This window comes from Trachemys scripta, chromosome 10 (assembly GCF_013100865.1).
Source record: "Trachemys scripta elegans isolate TJP31775 chromosome 10, CAS_Tse_1.0, whole genome shotgun sequence".
In the NCBI taxonomy this organism is placed as follows: Eukaryota; Metazoa; Chordata; order Testudines; family Emydidae; genus Trachemys; species Trachemys scripta.
The window spans coordinates 62042672-62064016 of NC_048307.1; the positions used below are offsets into that span (position 1 = coordinate 62042672).

Sequence of the window (21345 nt, forward strand, 5' to 3'; positions counted from 1 at the left end):
TTGATTTCCCGATATATCGGGAATATAGTATGTTCTACTACTATGTTGCTGAAGCTAGCATCATTGTCGAGTTTTTTTAAATATTTCTAGCTTTGTGTCAATTGAAAGTGTGACATGTTTGTGCCCTTGCTTGCCATTTTGTTTAGTCGTACAGTTTTGTTGTGGTGGTGGTTTTTTTTGTCTCTGCTGCTGTCTGATTATATTCTTCATGTTCCAAATGAGGTGTGCAGTTGACCAGTCAGTTCGTCACTCTGGTGTTCGTATCTCTAAGGTTCTACTGTACTTAGCATTATATGGCACTTTATATCTTCTAAGCACAGCTCCTAGTGACTTCAGTAGCAGCTGTGAAAAGCCCCTGGGGCTCAAGTTAGGCACTCAAAATGAAAAACACTCAATTGGTGGTCCCGGGTGAAAAGCTGGGTTTAAATGAAGAGCCTGGCATCACATAGGAACTTTGTGCCAGAGGCAGGGATAGCGTCCAGTTTGCCATAATAGCATTCAAGTGCCTTAATCATGAGACCATGCTTTCTTCTCTTGAAGTCCCCTGCCTCATTAACTATATACCTTGGAACTTCTGTAACACAGGATGGAGGCAGACAAAAGCTTCCTTCAGTAAACAACCCTGGTTCATCTCCAGAATGCTATCCTATGGAGAAAACAATGTGTTAATGTAATTAAAGAATGTATCATAATGCATATGTCCAAGAGGTCTGAATTAAGGTAGTACAACTAACCTTAATTCTGGCATTCCTAAAGTTTGAATACTTGACTTTGCAACCTTAGCATTCTATCAACATAGTTTTTGGTGTATAATTTTCTAAGTATTTAAAAAAGAAAGTGGAAACCCCCCCCAGAAATTCCATCATGTAGAATCAAACCTACCTCTACAGGTGTCATAATCAGAAATGGAATATTTATATACATGGGACAGATCTCTGTGACTTGCGCTAACAGAGTGACTGATAGAAGCAGTGTGTTGTTATCTTCTATTTAGACCAGCCACTGATGGAGAATGAGACACAGAGATTGCCAGTGGGTTTCACAGATATTGCTGACAATAGAAGAATGTTGAAACTCAGGAATTGTGGGGTCAATTGTTCATAGAATATCAGGGTTGGAAGGGACCTCGGGAAGTCATCTAGTCCAACCCCCTGCTCAAAACAGGACCAGTCCCCAACTAAATTATCCCAGGCATGGCTTTGTCAAGCATGACCTTAAAAACCTCTAAGGAAGGCGATTCCACCACCTCCCTAGGTAACCCATTCCAGTGCTTCACCACCCTTCTAGTGAAAAAGTTTTTCCTAATATCCAACCTAAACCTCCCGCACTGTAACTTGAGATCATTACTCCCTGTTGTGTCATCTGCTACCACTGAGAATAGCCTAGATCCATCCTCTTTGGAACCCCACTTTCAGGTAGTTGAAAGCAGCTATCAAATCCTCCCTCACTCTTCTCTTCTGCAGACTAAATAATCCCAGTTTCCTCAGCCTCTCCTCATAAATCATGTGCTCCAGCCCCCTAATCATTTTTGTTGCCTTCCAAGTTGCTCCAACTTCAAGTTGCTGCTCCAGAGCCTGACACTAGAGCTTCTCAATAAAACAATTGTACAAATTTTTTTAACATGGGCAAAACCATGTCTTTTCCCATAATCTGACCTATGTTATTATTATTATTATAAGATTATTATAAGAACGTATATAATCAGTGGAGTCGGAATCGGAAAATGCAGTTTCTCCACTGATGGAAAATTCCTGACCTGCCCTAGTTTCTGTTTATCATTCGCAATGTCATGGAACAGGAGTCCTTATAATATGGATATAGTGCTGAGGCTATACCTTATCCCAACCCGAACACAAATATGGGAACCACTGGGCACGTGATGCAGCAAGTGACAGGCCACAAGAACAACTTTTATGATCATGTAGAGATTAGAGGCCCTTAATAGTGCTCAGTTCTTCATAGCCCCAAGGAAACGTCTGATTGTAGCATTTTGGTTTGAAGCTAAATCCTAACAGTCACAGGCTTCCGGGGTCCCAGTCTGCCTAGAGCCAGTTATTTACATTGTTTAATGAAGTGTTTGCATTAAACAGTTTTGCTCTCAAGTAACTGGTGTGGGGATACCTGAGCTTAAATAATTGGAAATATAATTTTTACCAATATACTGATTCTTTTTCCAGAAGAAAAATCAAAATGTTTTGTTTAGGGTTAACCCAAATTAAACACTTTGGTTTGTTGAAATCTATCAAAATGTTTCAGCTTGGGAATGCAGAAACATTTTGTTTTGTTCAGAAATAGCAAAACAGTTCAACCTTTTCCAAATTGAAATTGTTTGTAACTCGTCATTTTGTGAAAAATTTTCATTTTTGACTTTTCATCGCAGTTCAGTATGAAAATGCATTTTGCCATATTGGAATTTCCTCTGGGATGGAAATTTAAACCAGATGTAAAAGAAAGTCTGTAAGAACGGGGTTTGGGGTGTGAATATAATCAACAAAATGTGGCCCTCCAGCCCATTAGTTAGTACAGGGGTCGGCAACGTTCAGCACGCGGCTCGCCAGGGTAAGCACCCTAGCGGGCCGGGACAGTTTATTTACCTGCTGACGCAGCAGGTTCAGCCGATCGTGGCCCCCACTCGCTGCGGTTCGCCGTCCCGGGCCAATGGAGGCGTTGGGAAGCAGCGCGGGCCGAGGGATGTGCTGGCCGCGGCTTCCCGCCGCTAGGATGCTTACCCTGGCGAGCCGCATGCCGAACGTTGCCGACCCCTGAGTTAGTATATGCCTGACTCAAGTGAGGGTGAAAAAACTCAACTGTCAGACCAGTTTGCAGTGTGGGGAAAATCCCTGTGGTGCTTGACTGTAGTCCTGAGTATGCCGTCAAGCACAGTTGAAATGGCAAGCTTATGTTATCCAGGATCTCTAATATAGTTGTTCTACCATAAACCCAACACCATTGGAGAGGGGGTGAGTATATAGAAGGATCTTTGCTCCAAGGAGTGGAAATGCACTCCCTGCCTCCGATGGCACCATATCTCCTCTGCAAGGGGTGTGGCATGGGCCAATTACAAATCCATCAATCCATCTCCAGGCAACTCAGCAGATAGGAGGAAGGATTGACTTTTGCCTGATGCTTCCTCCCACAGCTGACCAAATAATACTCCAAATGCCTTATTCAGTGCCCACTGAAGTGAATGGAAGGACTGCTGGTCATTTCATTGGGTATTGGATTAGGAATTTCCCCAGTTATTTATGGTTTTGAGACAAGTAACAGGAAGAGATAAATAAAATAAACTAGTGATTTATAAAATGTAGGCACATCATTCGTATGCACTGAATGGAATACATTTCAGGAAAACTGGAAAGTGAAATTATTTCTTTTTAATCCAGTAGTCACTTCTTTATAGCAGTCTTCAAAAATATTTTCTCAAAAATGATAGTATCGTTAACCTGACCAATCCTCTGACTAATAAAAATGGTGATGATGTAGCTTTTCATAAAGCAACCCCCACTTAACTTGATTAACATTCTATCTAGATTTAGAGAGAAGTTAGCAATTAAAACCATTATAAAACCAAGTTTAAGATCTCTTCCAGTGCCCATGAGGAAATAATTGGGAGATATTAATGAAAGTCTCAGAAGTGTATCAAGGTAAACCCACCTATTAATTTACTGTATTTCTATGCCTAGGTAATTGTCAAAGGCAATTATAATTCCATCACTGTGACCCTTTTGTCCTTGCAAATTTTAGTGATTTAGTGTCGCGCTCTCTCTTTTTTTTTTATTCTCTCTCTTTCCCTCCCTCTCCCTCTCTGTCTCTCTCTCTTTCTGTTTCTCTTCAGGTCATCGGTCAGAATTAGATTTGAGTGGGTGAGTATGGCCTAGCTGATAAATCCTGCAGTTGCTTTTTAAATGCTGGGGGCTATGGTGTAGCTAGGGTCAAGGTCATAGTGGTCACTGCCTTTTTTTAAATGCATTCTGTATAGCCTAAAGGTCTGGGCTGCTGCAAAGCTCAGTTGTGAGTTGCTTAATGTATTTGGTAGCTTTTTTATGGATATAGTTCTTTTTTTCCTAGCTACTTTATATGCTGCAATAAAACACATTTGGAAGCAAAATATCTATTTATAGTTTGTATAAAGTTCATTTAAAATATTTTTTCTAGTTAACTAAGTTTGATACCTCTAGGGTCCTATGCCCCTGGTCAGAAATCCAAGTCAATTTATATATTTGCAGGAGTAAGATGCAGTAACTGTGAAATGGTTTTGTTAGGAAGGGGCACCAGGTCGATCTCTATGCAGTTCATGTGAACAAGGCAATGAACTTCATCTGTAACTGATGATAAATGATAAATCTTCAAAAGTGCCAAGTAGCCAAGTTCTATGATAGATGTTACTTGATTGAAATGGGTATCCAGTTGTTTTAGTGAACTCTGATTAAAGATTTTTTGGATAATAAACAAAGATATAAACTTGTTATAAAGTAACTCTTTAGTGTTATGTTTTGTTTTAAAGAAGAATATATTAACAGTTGTGGTCGTGTAACATTTTCAAATAGATTCTAGTATTTTCAGATAAAATGAGATATGGAAAATATTGATATTTTTTCTAAACCATTCTGTAGTTTGTGTAAAATTTCTCCACCTCTTTAATTTTAGTTCAGCTATCCCAAGGATTCAAAATTTAAAAAGTCAGAGTCCCTCTCACACACTCACACCCTCTTCCCCGCAATCATCTCATTTGAGGATCATAGAAACAATGTAATATTAGTAACCACAGTATGCATATAACCTATTGAAAGGTTTATTTTAAAGTTAAAGATGTAGTTTTCAAATGATCTCCATAAATGCCCCCAACAAAATGTGCTTAAGTATCTGCTTGCTCACACAAAAAGACAAAACACACTTTATTTTCATCCATATCGCCTATGAATTTTAAAGTCAGAATCCAAAACTATGATATTTCTACATCATATCACATGGAACTTTATCATCTATTGTTGCATACCAAATAAGTAATTAACAGCTGATAAAGCTATGGCTCAAATACTGTTAAGTGTCCTGTTGCATCACTAGGAGGAGTTAATTGAGGGCTGAAAGGCTTACATCTCCCCTGAAGGGAGTTTTTCATATTTGAAAAAGGCTCTAGTGATTTAGCCGTTCTGTTCTTCAAGGGTAGTGGTTTGACCTTCAACATTAATAGTCAGGTCAGAAACCATGTGGGGTGAGGTCTTGATTTTTGTCATGCTTGGTAAGAGTGTGTGTTTTAAGAGCTGTGCTTCTTTGTAGAGAAGGAAAAACCTGCAGGGAGGGAGTTAACACAGCTTTGCATTATTGAACCAATACAAGATAACTTCTTGGGCCCAGAGCACTAGAGTTCTGGGAAGATATCATGCAACATTAAACAATTTCATTTTTTCTGCTATAGATACTCATTCTTTAAGAAAGCAGTTCAGCCCAGAAAGTCAAACTGTTGTAGAGGTGAAATACAACACAAAAGATAAAGTGCAGGAAGAAGCTGGAAAGTTGCCGACTTAATGCAGTTTCTCTGCATATTTTATACTATAGCTTGAATTAATTTCAAAAAGAAAAAACTGACTATATGTTAAAAAAACAAACAACCTATTAGCATATGTTGAAAATATGAGCAACTCAAAATAGCTCATAAATGTGAATATACCTGATTCTTTATGGAAATTACATCAATTCTGGCAGCCATTTTGTTAAAATTTGCCATTCTTTTGCAGTTTTCATGATATGCTATGTTTTTTGCTTGCAAACCTGAATTCAGTCCCTAGCTTGCAGTAGATAATTTAAATGGTTATCTGGCTGTATAAATTTGATTGTGACATAGCTCAATAAGTATTTAGTGATACAGAGTAGTAAAAGCTACTGGAGCTTTGACAAATCCCTGAGTGTCAGAAGAAAATGGCAGTGTCATCTTTTGTCCAAATCAAGGACGTTGTGGTCTCCAGGAAGACCTATTTTCTACACTCTTCCTGTTTATGAAGTTATGATATCAAAATGTGACCTTTGCCCTTTGAAATAACAGTTTTATTTAAAATAATTGAAATTCAGCTACATGTTACGTATGTAGTTGGGAGGATGAAATGCAAGAACTCTCTCCATATAGAAATTGCAGCTAGTCTGTGTTCCTGATTATTATTTTATTATTTTTAAATATGTATATTATAGTAATGCCCAATGTTCAGTCAAGACTGAGATATGATTGTGCTGGGTGCTGTACAGTCATAAACAGGAGGCAATCCCTGCCCCGAAGGGCTTACAGACTAATCAGGCTAAAGATTAAGGGGAAGAGTCTCTTCCCTACTTTGGTCCTTTTGCATTCCCTAGGTGCTGCGATGGGAGCAGAAACTGTCCACATCTCCTCTGCTGGAGTGTAGAGCTGGCAAAACTGGCTCTATTCCACTTCCTCCTTCTAGCCCTAGTTTATGGAACAGGGGAGGGCACAAATGGAGTGCACTGCATTCTGGCTATCCTCCACTGGGGACTCTTGCCAGCTGGTGTATGCCAGGACTTGGGGTGGGTTGGAGCCAGGAAATGTATCAGGGAGTTGTAATTGGAACTCTGATGGTCTTTCTAGTTCTGCTCTGCTGAGTGGATCTAGGCCACAGTAGAAAATTTAGATCTAAGTACTGGGTGGGATAGTGTAATGCCTTTTTTTACCTACTCTATATGAAAACCATTGTGTTGTATTACAGTAAGGGAGCTTGTATTGTAGCTCTCCTGCTAGCATGGCTCTTCCCTTGGCTGGAGGATATTCATAGGGGAACCTGCTGGGAGCATGTTCCCACTAGTCATTGTATATTTTGAGGGAGTAAGTCAGTTATGTCAGCAATGCTCCCTTTTGGCAGTTGGACCACCTGATTAAGATCTCCATTGCAGGGTGTTACTGCTAAACCAGCTTCCCTCAGTAGGTGGCCAAATGCTGTGCACGCATGCACATGGCAAATATTTTTAGGGCACCCCGTTCTAATGTTTGGGTCACCCTGGATCCAAATCATGTTGCTGCTGTTAAATTATGTGTAAAGTACCATAGGGATTTTGAAAGTGAGAGTGACTGGGGGTTTTGAAGCTATATTTGAGCTGTATGTACCTTCCCTCCCCACATCTCATCTGTATGTACTTGTTGCACCTACTTGTTGTGTCTTGTCTAAGACTTTGGAACAGAGTCTGTCTTATGCTGTATGTATAGTGTTAGGCACAATGGTGCCTGGCCAGGTATGATGCCTCTTGCTGCTAGAGTGATAGAAATAGTAAATTAAAAAAATTAGGTGCTAAATAAATTTCCACTGTCTTTATAGCTGGATGGTAGAGTCACAGGTTGCAAGATGGTTTTGATGAAGAACCTAAAGCTGCTGAGTTAGTCTGGCTCATTGTGGCAGGTGTGGCTTGATAACTCCACCAGGATCTGAGAGGTGGTGAAAGCCTCTGGTCAGATGAAATAGGCATATGGTGACAGGAAGGACCTGCATAAAACCAAAGGAATAGCCAAATTTAGGGAGGAAGCTAGGCTAAAATTTACATTCTGTTATTATTTCAATTACCAGTAAACCCAAACGTCAAGAACGGGACAAGTTTATTGTTAAACAGCATATGTAGACTTCACCTGCAACAAGTCAGAAAACCACAAGTTCAGTCTCTCTATATAAAATTAATTCCAAGAACAGTTTTCATTCACATAGGTCATTCTTGTTACATTCTAAGGCTAGACTGAGTTACCAAGTCATTGCAATATCAAAATATTGAGGATGACTTTTCAATCCTTTAGCTAGCAAATATAAAACAATGAAGCCTGATGACATGACAGGTCATGAAACATCAATGAATACCTCATGAGAAGACATTGTAATGGGGTGTAGTGTTCCATTAAGCCTGTGGGGAGCCAGAAGACCCCCTTTCCAGGAATGTTAGTGTGAGCACAAGCTCAGACACCGTCTGAAACGGGAAAAGAGAAGGTGGTCCTGAGGAATTAGCAGCCAGATGGGAAGATTCCAGGTCACTGTGACTTTAAAGGCCTGGGATCAGGACCTCTGTAGTGTAAGGGGGGGCAGGGCTCCCCTCTCTCTTTCCAGGAGAAACTTTCAGGAGAGTAGTATAACACGCTGCTTTTCCTGTCAGAACAGGATGTGTGCAGACAGAGGAACAAAGTCTGAGCCAGAAAGCTCGGCTTCTGCTGAGCGGAATAAGGTCTCTGTAGATGACCGGAGTGTTGGAGGTGGGTATGAACTATGAGTATACTATGATGGACCTTGTGTTTGGGACATTGAAGACTATTTTGAATGATTTTGGGTTACTGACCTAGTTTTAGGGGCAAGCTAGTGCCAGCCCTGAGAAAAACTATAGAATGCTCCCTAGGATCATCTCTGGCTACCAGGGCACACGTGATGAATGGCAATGCCACCATTGGCATGATAATATGCACGTTGCCCCCCCCCCCACCCTCTAGTGGAAATTCACCATTCAGTAAGAGCAAAGCCCCTGAGAAGTTCACTGACAGCACTAACACCAGAGACCCAATTTGTAGTACTTGGTCCAGAAGAAGTATAAGATGTAGTAACCGTCCCCAGCTGGTGGTCCAAAGCTGCCTAGGAGAGTGAAATACTCCACTTTTGTCTATTCATGAGATTTGGTCGCCATGGTCACAGCTTCAGAAAGGTAGAGGACTTTCTTGCCTTTTTCTTGTATGCAGTGGGTTTGTTTGGTTTTTTTTTTTAATACTATTTTATTGTTGCTCTTCAGAGATATTTTTATTCCCTTCTACACATTATTTGTGTTCCCCCAGTAAAATGCTTTGAGGATAATTTACTTTTTAAAATATTTAAATTTATCACTCTTATTTTTGTCGCCTTTTCTTTCTCTCTGACTCTTTTTTCTTTATTTTTAAAGAAGGCAATACATACTCTCTCCCCTCCCCCCTCTTCCCTCCCCTCAAAAAATAATGATGGGAGAGACTGGAAAAGGAAGAAGGCATATTCCTTTTTCCCGTGTTGGTCAAAATGCCTTTATTGGCTTATCAAGTTAATTGAGTTTGTTTGTTTTATTAAATTATATTCATTCAATCATTCATGACTTGATCAGAAGTCTAAGTATCCTGATTTCTGACACTGACTCACTGTATGGCTTTGGGCAAGTCACATAACCTCTGTGTGTTTGGGTTTCCTCAACTATAAAACAGGGGTAAATCCACCTACCTTTGTAAAGTACTTTGTTATCCTGGAATACTGCACACTCCGTAAGAATTCCCATTCCTCCACTCTCTTTCATCATCAATCTATGACTTCCTCTATCCATTCTCCTGCACTCTGGTATTCCCTCTTCTACCCCATCAGCACACTTCTATACATATATAAGAAACCAAAAGCAATTATTATAAGTAAGAACTGTAGAATATAAAAAAAAAACAAGCAAAACTACTAAAAAAAGCAGAACCATTTAGAAGATGCTACCTTATGATCTTGAGGAATGGGGAGGTTATATAATGGGGTAGACCTTGCTTGCTCACTGTTTAGATATGGAAGGGCCTTATATAAAGACAGTGTAGTGAGGGCCAAATCCCTTGCTCATTCAATATGATACTGTGTATTTTTTTTGAATAATTGGCTTTTTGTTAAATTAAGCAGTTAATTCTCACTTCTCTGCACTCATTAGAACACCATCCGGTATATACACAGCAAAGCATGTGCTTCCAGTTCACTTCGGGCTTGATTGTGGCACAAAGAGCAGTGCTGACAGTGTAGCCATTTTGAAAAGGGTCTGATGACTCTGACAGAAGTGTCATGAGTGACTGACAGAGTCTGAGAGTTGCTGATAGAATGTATTGGTTTGCTGGCAGGTATGCTTCTAATTTGCGCACACACACACACACACACACACGAGCATTGATTTGCATACATTTGGATAAGGACTGCTGCCTGTTTGTCCCATTCATACTCACTCCACACATTCATTCTATTACATCCCAACTCATTAATTTCACTCTCTCATTCCACACCCCTTTTCATTCAACCCCTGCATACTCATTTCACACACATTTCTAGACAAAACAACTCATTCCATGCACCCATTTATTAAACACTTACCCCTTTATTCATTCTACACACACATCCCTCTACGCCCCCCCCCCCCCACACACATCCATGTCCCATCATGCTCAAGGACAATTCAGCTGTCATGTCCACCAGGCCAGCCCCCAGGCAACAAGAGGGAAAGGACATATGACCATAGGCTCTAACTTTCATAGACAGAGCCCAGGAGAAGATGAGGTTTCCCAGCGTTAAGCTCTCTCTCACATGCCTGCCTCTTAGCTCTTATTTCTGTCTCCCCTTTCTCTGGGCAAAAAACGCCCAGTGTCCCAATTCTTCAAGTAATTGGCTCCCCCCTGGGCCCTTCAAGTTTCCCAGCACCCCCTTGGTTCTTTCTAAATAAGTGATAAGCTGCTACCCCTGTTTCCTCCTGTGGAGCTTTTGCTCCTCCCACCCCGTCTTCAGGTTCAGGGACGCAGCCTCCACTCAACTAGCACAGCCTAGCCCTACTTCTGGACCTGCTGGCCCAGGGGAAACTTCACCCCAGTGAGAAGGGTTTTACCGTGATGAAGGTCTTTCCATGGGGGTGAAACATCCCCTGGGCAGTCCGCCTGTGGGTCCAGAGCTGGGCTGCTCTAGGTAGGAGGAGGCTAAAGAAGGGGGACAGCTAACCACCTCCTGAAGACAGCAATAGGTCACTCCTGGTGCCCCCTCCTGAAAACTCCTGTGGTAAGTGGGGAGCTGAGTCCTGGGGCAAGCTGTGGGATGGGGGATGAGGAAGGCAGCAAGCACCTCTAGAGGAGATTGAAGTAGGAGTAATAGATTGAGGGGGAAGGGCAAACAGGTGGGCAACAGCAGCACTCATAGGGGGTAAGCTCATTCCAGAGGAGCTGATTTCAATGGGAAATAGGTACCCAACCTGTGAATGTGCTTTTGTAAATTCCACCTGGCACCTATCTGCATCTTTGGGCATCTAAATCCCTTTGTAAATTTTACCCTTAATGTTACACTCTCTGGGCCTCAGTTCCCCATTTGTAAAATGGGGCTATGCGGATATATTAATTGTTATAGTGTCCTGGAGCCCCAGACATGGACCAGGATCCCATTGTGCTAGGTGCAGAACAAACGCAGAACAAAAGACAGGTCCTGCCCCAAAGAGCTTGCAATCTAAGTATAAGACAAAAGTCAACCATTGGAGGCAGATTGACTGACGGGGGAATATCAGGCAACAATCAGACAAATATTGGTCAGAATGGTAGTCCGTGGTCTCACTGCACCAGAGGCCTAATGATTGTCCACTTTTTTGTTGGCTTCATGGGAGAGGAGAGTTTTAAGGAGAAATTTGACGGAGGATAATGAACTAGTTTGTAGATGTTTACAGGGAGCTCCACCCAAGTGTGATGAGCAACATGGGAGAAAGTATGAAGGTGATTGTTTTGAAAATTTAACAAGTGGGCGATGGACGTTGGCATTCTGCGCTGGTTGGAGACGGGAGTCAGCCTTTTGATACTAAATAAGAGAGAATTCCCTACGTCTCAGGATGTTGTGAAGATGAATGCATTAATGTTTGAGAAGTGCTCAGACACTACAGTGATGGGACCCATGTGAGCACATAAGTGAACAGACAACTTAGCTTGAGGTATTTGTACATAGCCTGATTGTTCGGCTGCTCTTATCCTGGATCTTGGGCACGTTGCCCTCCTTGCTGTGGTAGATAACCAGTATCCATGGTGGACTCTGGCTTTGGCAGCTTGTGGGAAGGGACTTAACTACATACTTTTGAAAATGAATTATTGGGCCTGATCTGTATTGGTAGTAACCCCATTGAAATCAATGGAGTCATATTGAGAGGAGAGCAGAATCAGGCCTTTGACTTCCCTTTGCCTGGAATTTAAAGAAAGGCTCCATTGGCCAGTCTAAGAAATGGAGGAGATATTATATTTGATGAAAGGGGAAGGTGGGTTTTCAAGGAAATAAAATTTCAGACAAAATGAGTTTTTTTTTGTTTTTTTTTTTTTAAAACACCTTATGAGATCCCTCAATCCCTGTCCAATATTTTTTACCAGCTGTTACTGGTAGGAAGTCTATGTTACATACTTTTATTTGGTAGCAGTGAAAGAGAAAATTCGTGTTGGATAACTGCAGGCTACAAAAAATTCAAACCTAGAAACAAAAACCATTTCACATCAAATGGTTAGTACTTTTAAAATACCTGATGTCCTTCATCTCTGACATTTATAGGAAACTTGCAATTTCTATCAGTATTTCTTGTGCTTTCTGCTTAGATGGGAAATAGGTGGCATATACAAGAACCTTAGTTTAAACTAATTATGTAAATACTATATAATATAAATTGCATTTAGAACAAGTCAATAAACCTATATTTAGTACAGCTCACAAAAAAAGTACTATCATAGAAATATAATAAGCCTCTTCGGGTCATGAATACTCATGTTATTTTTTGTTTATATGTGGGTTTTTAAAATTTATTAAGCATACGAAAGCTGGTTGAATTATGTGTTGCAAATAACGAGCCAAATATACAGATTCACAGTGCCTGCATTATGCTGCTCTGGCAATGCAAAGCAGCAGTAAGCCAGGCTTACTTGTCCCAGTATGCCAGGTCTATGATGCTTTAATATAGGGTGACCAGATGAGAGATGTGAAATATCGGGAGGGTGCCGGCAGAGCAAAAAAAAAACCCCAAGAGCCGGCGGAGGAGGAGGGAGGAAAAAAAAACCCCAAGAGCTGGCGGCGGAGGAAAAAAAAAATGGAAGAAAAGCTGCCGGAGCATAGGAAAAATTGGTGGGGGCAGCTCCACGCCCCGCCCTGCCCCCCGCTCCCCAGCTCACCTTTGCTCCACCTCCACCTCCCCTGAGCTGGCTGCCGCATCCTGCTTCTCCCCCCTCCTCCAGCGCTTGCGCCGCTATACAGCTGATTAGCGCAAGCCTGGGAGGGAGGGGTGAGGAGGAGGAATGCGGCGTGCTTGGGGAAGAGGCAGGGCCAGGGCAGGGATTTGGGGAGGGATCCAATGGGGCAGAAAGGGGGCGGGGCAAGGGGGGAATTTGGGGAGGGATCCAATGGGGGAGCGAGGAGGCGGAGTTGGGGCGGGGTGGGGGCGCGAGCCCCCCTCTGCCTGTGCGCCGGAGCGCAAAATATTGGGACAATTCGCGTCTTGACCGAACATCAGTCAGGAAGCGGGACAAACAAGTAAATATCGGGACAGTCCCGATAAAATCTGGTCACCCTACTTTAATACCAAAGGGGTAGCACAATGCAGGCAGACCATGAATCTGGCCCAATATTTGGTGCCAATACAGCCATTTTTTCTGTGTGTGCAAATTGTTCACAATTTGATCAATGTCCAGTTACTTTTGCATGCCTGGACTCAGGGCCTGAGTATCATGTGTATGGCTATAAAGGGGATTCTGAGTCCTTTAGGTGTGTAATTCAAGTCGAAGTCCAGCCCTTTTAGATAGTTGGGCCATGTTTGGGGGGGGGGTTTTGACCTAACTTAAAAAAATATTAAAAGCCAAATACCACTTCTCTAACGCATGTGAGTCATCTAATTGATTTGAAATCAGTAGAGGCATATGTGTGAATAAGGTTACCAGTATCAATGCCATTGTGTCCAAGGTACCATGCAAAGCTTTTATTCTCTTCTTGTGTCCTCTCTGTTTCCTGACAATGTTCCATCTATTTGTACTAATCTAGGCAATTATCAATTGGAAGAATAAAGTGGGAAAGGAGGTAATAATAAATAAAGTGATCACCTTTAAGAAATAATTATTTATAGGTGCCACACAGTAGTATCTGAGATGACTGCCACTTTTCCTTAAGCTTAGAGAAGATACCTATGGTAACTGTGGTTAGAGCAGGCAAATGTTGAGTTTTAATGGTTAATACTCTAGCCAGAAGAGATTATGGGTAGAACTAAAGTGAGAATAAAGAGGAAAATGGAAAATAAGATTAAGGAAAAACCCAAGAAAGAAAAGGCAAGAGAAGAGACAAAGAAAATGTATCACATGGGGAAACAGAATTCCTGTCAATCTCTGCTTTCAGATATAACAATCCAGACACTGAGCCAGATTCCCTTGAGCCATTCAGATAGTAATATTAAAGCCAAATCTCTGGATCCATAGTGTCATAATCCTGACTATAACACCACTTGATAACATAGTTTCAGCTAGTAATGTTTATGAGTTAAAAAGTTGAATATGGAGAAAAGATGTTACTTGGAAATCTGGAAGAAGAGAAGAGTTTATAGATTCCTCTTGTTGTTTGTAACCTAGAACACTAGAGGACAGCACTAAAATATTCCATAAGTGTTTATTATTGATTACAAGGTTCATAATGCATATAGTAAATGCAGGTTTTGTTGTTAAAGAATAACACACAACACATTGATCTCACTGTGTAAAGTGTAAGGTAGAATGAAATGTTTTGAACACGGTAAGGCAAATAACATTTTTCTCTCCAGTTTTATACAGTGCATGTTTTGAAAAGGCCTTCAAGATGCTTTTATACATTGTACAATACATCATAAGTTCCATACATTCTGTGTCTGACAAAGTTGCAGCAAAGATTTTTGATAAGAAATTTATATCTGGTTAAATTAAGGCAAAATAAAAGTTACTGTATTCCATTAATAAGAAATGTGATTGCTGAAAATCTGCTGTAATTTTTGTATAAAACATCACTTCATTTTTAAAAAACTTCACAAGCTCTTCTATTCTGTTTCCTAGGGACTCTAGAACGGCATGAAACAGATGAAATGGCAAAAGCAATTCTTACTTCCTGTGAAGATTCAGAGTGTTTAGTGACTGATTCTGTACTTCCAGTCTCTCAAGATACACAAAAGCATAAAAATGCAGGATACAAATCCTCCAGCTCTTACAAACTTGGCACACTGTCCCACAATCTTACCCACATAGAAAAATCTTCAGATAAGGTAAGAGTGATTGAGTAGAATATTACTTGGTAGAAACTGATAGTGGTCCAAATGACTTTACCATCTCTGTCTGTGGGAGAGAACCCAAGAAGGGACCAGGAACTCAAGATTTGTTGTGGAGTTTCCTTCATATTGTTCTAGTGAAGGGTATGGGGGGAGGAGGTGGTGGCATTCACCCCAAGTCACAGAACAGAAGGGAGTGAGACCCACTTTCACCCATGAGGGAAACCCACAGAGGGCAAGGGCATTTGCACGGCGGCCCAGTGCCTCTACTCTACTATCCAGATCCCCTTCACATCATGATAGGATGACTCTCACTATAGTTCTGCTCCCATAGATTCCTATTGTCATTTGTTCCAAAACACCCCTTCTAGGGTGTTACGATGTTAAACAGAGATTCTATGCATATCTTTTCCCAGTACCATCTACCCATCACAATGAGAGTGTATTCACTGCATTCTTAACATACAGTATCCTAAATACAAGGCCTCTGTGTGGTGTGTGTTCATGGTCATAACTTTTTAAATAAAACAATGGGCTTTGGGAATTCCATTCTTGACTGTAGAACAGAGCAGGTCATAACTGCTACTCCTCACCAATGAATGTAGACCGAAAATGTGTTCCTCAGTAGTGGTCAGGAAGAGGAACACACAATATATGGAAAATAGACAGCCAAATGGTTTCTACTTCTGCTGAACTTATTGTCTTTACTACTTTCAGTGCCTGAAAACCTTTTGTCTCCATAACTGGGAAGTTCTGTCTGAGAACAAACAGCAGAATCAGGGCCCATTTCATTAACTTTTTGGACTTTTTATTTAATATACTTATAAATTTAAATGTACAGTTCAGTTTAGACTGGTAAACTCATTGTATTTATCTTTGACCTTTGACTGACCTCAGTCTGATGTCTAAAGTTCCTTTTAGTGCCATTTGCTGAAAAGTCTTATTAGAGCATAATCCTGCTGAGCATCTTGCAGGGCAGATGGTGCACTAGTAGGCTATAGACACAGAATCTGATTCTCACTATTGCATTATCAGAAAGAATGGCTTTTTCCTACATTATTTTTAGAATAATCAAAACAGAAACAAGTAGTATTAGAGTTAACCGTGAAGCTTGAATTTTTAACTTTAAAACTTAGTAATTTTAACAGAGTGGTCAGAAGAAAAACTACTGTCCCTTGGATAAAAGATCGTGATTTTTAGCTGATTATGAAATGGGTATCTTAACTAGCACATTGTGGCTGATTGCAATATATGATAATTTAATAGCTTTATTATTCAGAGCTGGTGGAGATGAAATAGTACAGTAGTTATATTAACATGTCTCTTAAGCAATCACTTATCAGTTCTGTAGTGTTCCATTTTTTCACACTTTATTTTTGACCGTCAGCAATTAATTGCATTTCTGTTGTCCACCTGTAAATCTACTATTGAAAAGGAAATTATTGACGGTTTCTCCAAGTCTGCCAAAAAAGCTTGATTTGTATTGTTTGTTCCTGATGTGTATTAAATGTAGATATTGTGGCTTGGATTTTCCCTCTGAGATTCACAAATGGAAGGGACTCCCCACCCATGAAAACCCTTCTCACAGAACAAACAGAAGGGTGTTTTGTCACTTTTGCAGCACTTCCACCCTTCCTCCAGACAGCACAGAGGATGGTCTGCATATCTGGTTTGGGAAGTGCTGGAGACTGCCTGGGGCTGGGTATGGGGTGGGTACACTAGAGGGCAGACATGACTAAGGAGATCCCCTGGCAATGCAGTTCCAGAAAACCATTGAAAGCCACAGGGGGCCAGAGAGGGTGCAGAGGCACAGGATCTCTTATTGCTGACCCTCATGGGAAAAGAAATCCAATAGATTTGGGGCAGGGCCAATGTCTTTTCCTGTGTTGGAGAAGACCATGCCCAAACAATGGGGTGATGCAGAGGATCTCCGTGAGGATGCTATCAGAATGTTTACTCACAGAGAGCCTCCTCTTTTGGGTTATACTTTGGGAGATGATGATCTGGCCCCCTATCTTTAAAATAATTAATTACTTGTTATAAAATATCCCTGTAATGGTACTTTTTTTTTAAATGTAGGAGTCTTTAATTCTTCATAGAGTTCACACTTATCACATCAATTCATAACAATGTTTTGAAATAATCTTATATTGCAGTCTACAAATAAACGTTATGGGTGAAATCCTGATCCCACTGAAGTCAGTGAGAGTTTTGATATTGACTTCAGTGGAGCAAGGACTTCTCCCCACATTTCTGTCTGATTAACAACCTCAGATCTCAGATTAACATGAAAACCTCACAACAATGTGATTTTTAACAGGTCTGGGTGTGGTCATGATTTCTTAAATTGCCTGTTTGACAAACTATTTATGAGAGATCTAGTGGCAATGCCAAGTTTTTAATAATACATCGATTTTTACTAGCAAATAGTGAATAGGACATGTTCTGTTTTCAACTTTTTCTAAAATATATTTAATTATCAGTATTGCAGTTTACATTTTGCCTCCATCTTTTCGTATAAAAATGTGTGAGATATGCTCCAATTCAAAAGATGGGTAAGAAGAATCATAAAAAGTGGAAAAGCAGGAATCCGATCCTGTTTGCCTTATTCTTGCAAGTTAGTCCCAGTTTCACACAATGAGACTATTCACATGAGGAAGGCAAGCGGGATTTAGCCCTGGTTTTGTGTTTTAAAGACTATAGTATGTTCTATTATTACTATATGATAAAAAATATCTGGAAGTTAATGAATGCACATTTACCCCATGCTAGGAAGAACTGAAAAAACTCCTCATATCACAATGCGACTTCAAAGGCTTTCTTGTATCAAAACATTTGTCATCATGTAAATCACAGATACAAAAGAAGAATGCTTTGATTTCATGGTGCTTTGGCCATTTTAATTCTTTTATTATACTGCACGTGCCAGTGGGAGTACCAATAACAGAAGGGTGTGACAAATGCAGTTAACACAAAATCCATATTAATGTTGTCAAATTCCCTTGATGTATTTAAACAGATTTTAATTATTTTCAACGTGAAAAGGCCTGAAATATATAGCTTAATAGTTCTTCAAAGAAAGCTTTAGTTAATGTGTGAATGTAAAACCTCTAATAAAAATGAAACTTTTATATTGGCCTTAGTCATTGACATAGGGTATTCATCAAGTCAGCAATTTGTGTGGCAAAGTGCCATTTGAATAGTGTATTGTTAGAATACTTATGGTCCACTTGACAAGGGCTCTTGCTGTAAATAGTGCAATTTGACTCCAGCTGTTAAAGAGTGGCTTTGACAGCAGCCAAATAGAATGGAGATGCTTTACTGCACCGCAGAAAAATCAATATTGGGCTCTTGTTCATAGTAACCTGCTTTTTTCTTTTCTGCAGATTTATACAAGACTATCTAGAGTTTATAGCTGGAAGTTTAAATATTATTTTAAAAGTGGCTTTGTTTTAGTTTCAGATTAAAACTGGCAATAAAAGATACAAGTGTAGAGTTTTAGTATACAAGAGGTTAGTGTTTCTAACACTGGTACATATTTAATCACTATTATAATTCCATATTATTTGGTTTCTCCTGCTTATATAAATGGATATTAGGATGTAAATGCATAGGTTACTTAACTATTCTTTCTATAAAACGATCCTTCATTTCTACTTATATTTTGCTATCTACTACCCACAGGATTCTTCTTGTCAATTCTCCTATCGTACCTTTTAATATAGATTTCTTTGTTGTGGTGCCCATGGCAACACCATAGATGTTGACAATATGTAGTGCCATTGCAGTTTTTCCTAAAGCAGACTCCTGCTGGTGCTGAACAGTTTTCTAGCGGTATTCAGTGACACAAGGTTGCTATGATACCTGACTGGTAGCAATAGGTATTGAATCTCTAGTCTTAATTACAGTAGACTCTCCACACAAGCCCTCCTCATTTATTGTGTTTTTGAATTTTCGTGATGCTTTTAAATACAGTTATTATTTAAAATGTGCAACTGTGTGAAAAGCTTGAAAAAAATTAAAAATGCTTCATATGGTTATATAAATATTTCATTGTTTCATAAGAATGTGATGTTCCTAAGAAAGGCTCTCTTGGTGTTTCAGGAACCATTACTGTTAGAACCTCAACTGCAGTTTAATTAATGTGATAATGCAACTGTCTTGACAATTTACTGGTCTTTTCACTTATTTAAGAAGCTGTGATTAGAACGTTTCATAGACAAACATCATGAGAAAGACCAGTTAGCTTTGAAAAGTTTGAAAAATAAGCCAAATTAATCTTTGGTGTAATTGTAGTCATTGGTTCATTGAGTTACACCAGGGATGAACTGACCCATTTTAGGTAATTTAAGATTAACTTGTGCATTTCTATGGATATAATAGTGACACAAAGATGCAGAGAGAAATGTACTTCTAGAGACGCGCGTGTGCACGTGCGCACACACACATATATAAACATTTTGAACATGTTTAGTGCTTTATATATTTCACTTAACAAAGATTTTTGAAAAAATGTTGATCTTCCATTGCTGACAAGGCATGCAGTGTTGAATAAGCATTACAAAAAGTCCAGTGAAAATACTTAAATATCCTTTACGTACATAATTTTACTTAGTGACCATTAGAGTTTATTCTGGGTCTATACTATTATTGTAATAATCACAATTAGAGGTGTTAAGTAACAACCGTTGTACCTTTTGGGAAAGAAGCCTTTAGATGCTATAAATTGACATAATTAATATTGTTTGTTCCTAAGGAGACTTTTCTTTAATAAATTTCTGTATTAATTTGTGTATGCAGCCTTAAAGATCTACAACACTATAATTTATGTTCCTAGATACAAATCTCCTGCAATGGAGAAGTATTTTCACTAGGGGAGCCAAAGTTTGCTTTTCTTATATTTGTGCAAAATTAAAAAAGGACAGGTATTCCACAGACTATAGAATTAATGTGTAATCATAGCAACAAAATTGTTATCACCTGCAGTTGCTTTTATTGTGACTACACTTATACTGTGACTGCACACACAAAAACAGTTCAGAATATAGAAGAATATTAGATAATTATTTGTTACTGTACATAAACAGTTTCGTGATAACATTCTGAACTGGTAGCTAGAAATAACATTGTTAGTGATGAGTACCAGTTAAACTTACTATTTTTCATTAGGATAGTAAACACCAAGGTACATTTCAAACAGCAAGAAACAGGAATGGCAAGAAAAAACATATTGAGCTAGCTGGAAACTCCTGTTATTTAAATTCTACCTTTTATATTTGAAGAATGGCAGTGTGATGGGGTGTACCTGATCTTTGAGGCTCCTTAGAGGAGGCCTTGCAGTCCTACTACATTAGGGGTAAGAAAACTTTTTGGCCTGAGGGCCACATCGAGGAATAGAAATTGTATGGTGGGCCATGAATGCTCACAAAATTGGGGTTGGGGTGTGGGAAGGGGTGCATGTTCTGGCTGGGGGTGTAGGCTCTGGGGTGCAGCTGGGAATGAGAGGTTTGGGGTGCAGGAGGATGGTCCATGCTGGGATCGAAGGGTTTGGAGAGCAGGAGAGGGATCAGGGCTGGGGCAGGGGGTTGGGACTTGGGAAGAGGCTCAGGGGTGCAGGCTCCGAGCGGCACTTACCTCAAGCGGCTACTGGAAGCATTGGCATGTCCCTTCTCCAACTCCTAGGAGTGGAATGGCCCACGACCCTTGGAGTGGGGCCATGCCGTGGCTTCCGGGAGCCACATGATGCGGCCCCAGACCCGGCACCCCGGCGGGAGCTCGCAGGCTGGCTTAAAAGGGCTCGCGGGCCATAGTTTGCCCAACCCTGTACTACACACTGTCCTAGGAAGAGGCAGTGTAGGAGGAAGGGAACAGTGAAGGTGGGTTCTCCAGGCCTACCTAGAGAGGCTTCACTGGAGCAGGTATCTTGGGAATCACACAGACCTGCTCCTCCAAGTATTAATACAATGTAAATGACAACAGTACAAGCAAGGCACTGGAGAATAAGACCCTAGATATTTACTTAGCCAAGTCAGAGACCACTTATGTATTTCTCCAATATTTCTCTTCGATATTATATTGAAGAGAGTTATTTGAAATACAGATGTTCCTTGTGTTTTTTCTTGTCTGGACATCTAACTTGATCCTGGTTTGAAGCATTAAGAATGTTGTGGTGGAACTTTTTTTTTAATTTCATGGAAATAATTCTAATGTTGTTGATAGCCCCTGTGGAATATTTTAGACCAAAAGATAGTACTATTGCGTGCAATCAGCTGTATTTTTCCATTGAATGTGCTGTGTGGGAACAGCCTTTATGGCAAATCTTTCAGTTACCAACTTGACCTGTCTGCAGGTTTTGTT

At 40.2% G+C, this 21345-nt stretch overlaps 1 protein-coding gene across 1 annotated transcript in view; it reads left to right on the plus strand.

The window, feature by feature from the left end:
* The window catches only part of WDR72 (WD repeat domain 72), a 187541-nt gene that overhangs the window by 47309 nt on the left and 118887 nt on the right, over nucleotides 1–21345 (plus strand). The window contains exon 14 of the mRNA XM_034784930.1: nucleotides 14780–14985. Coding sequence (XP_034640821.1) covers nucleotides 14780–14985 — 206 coding nt within the window. The remainder of the gene's footprint in view (nucleotides 1–14779; nucleotides 14986–21345) is intronic.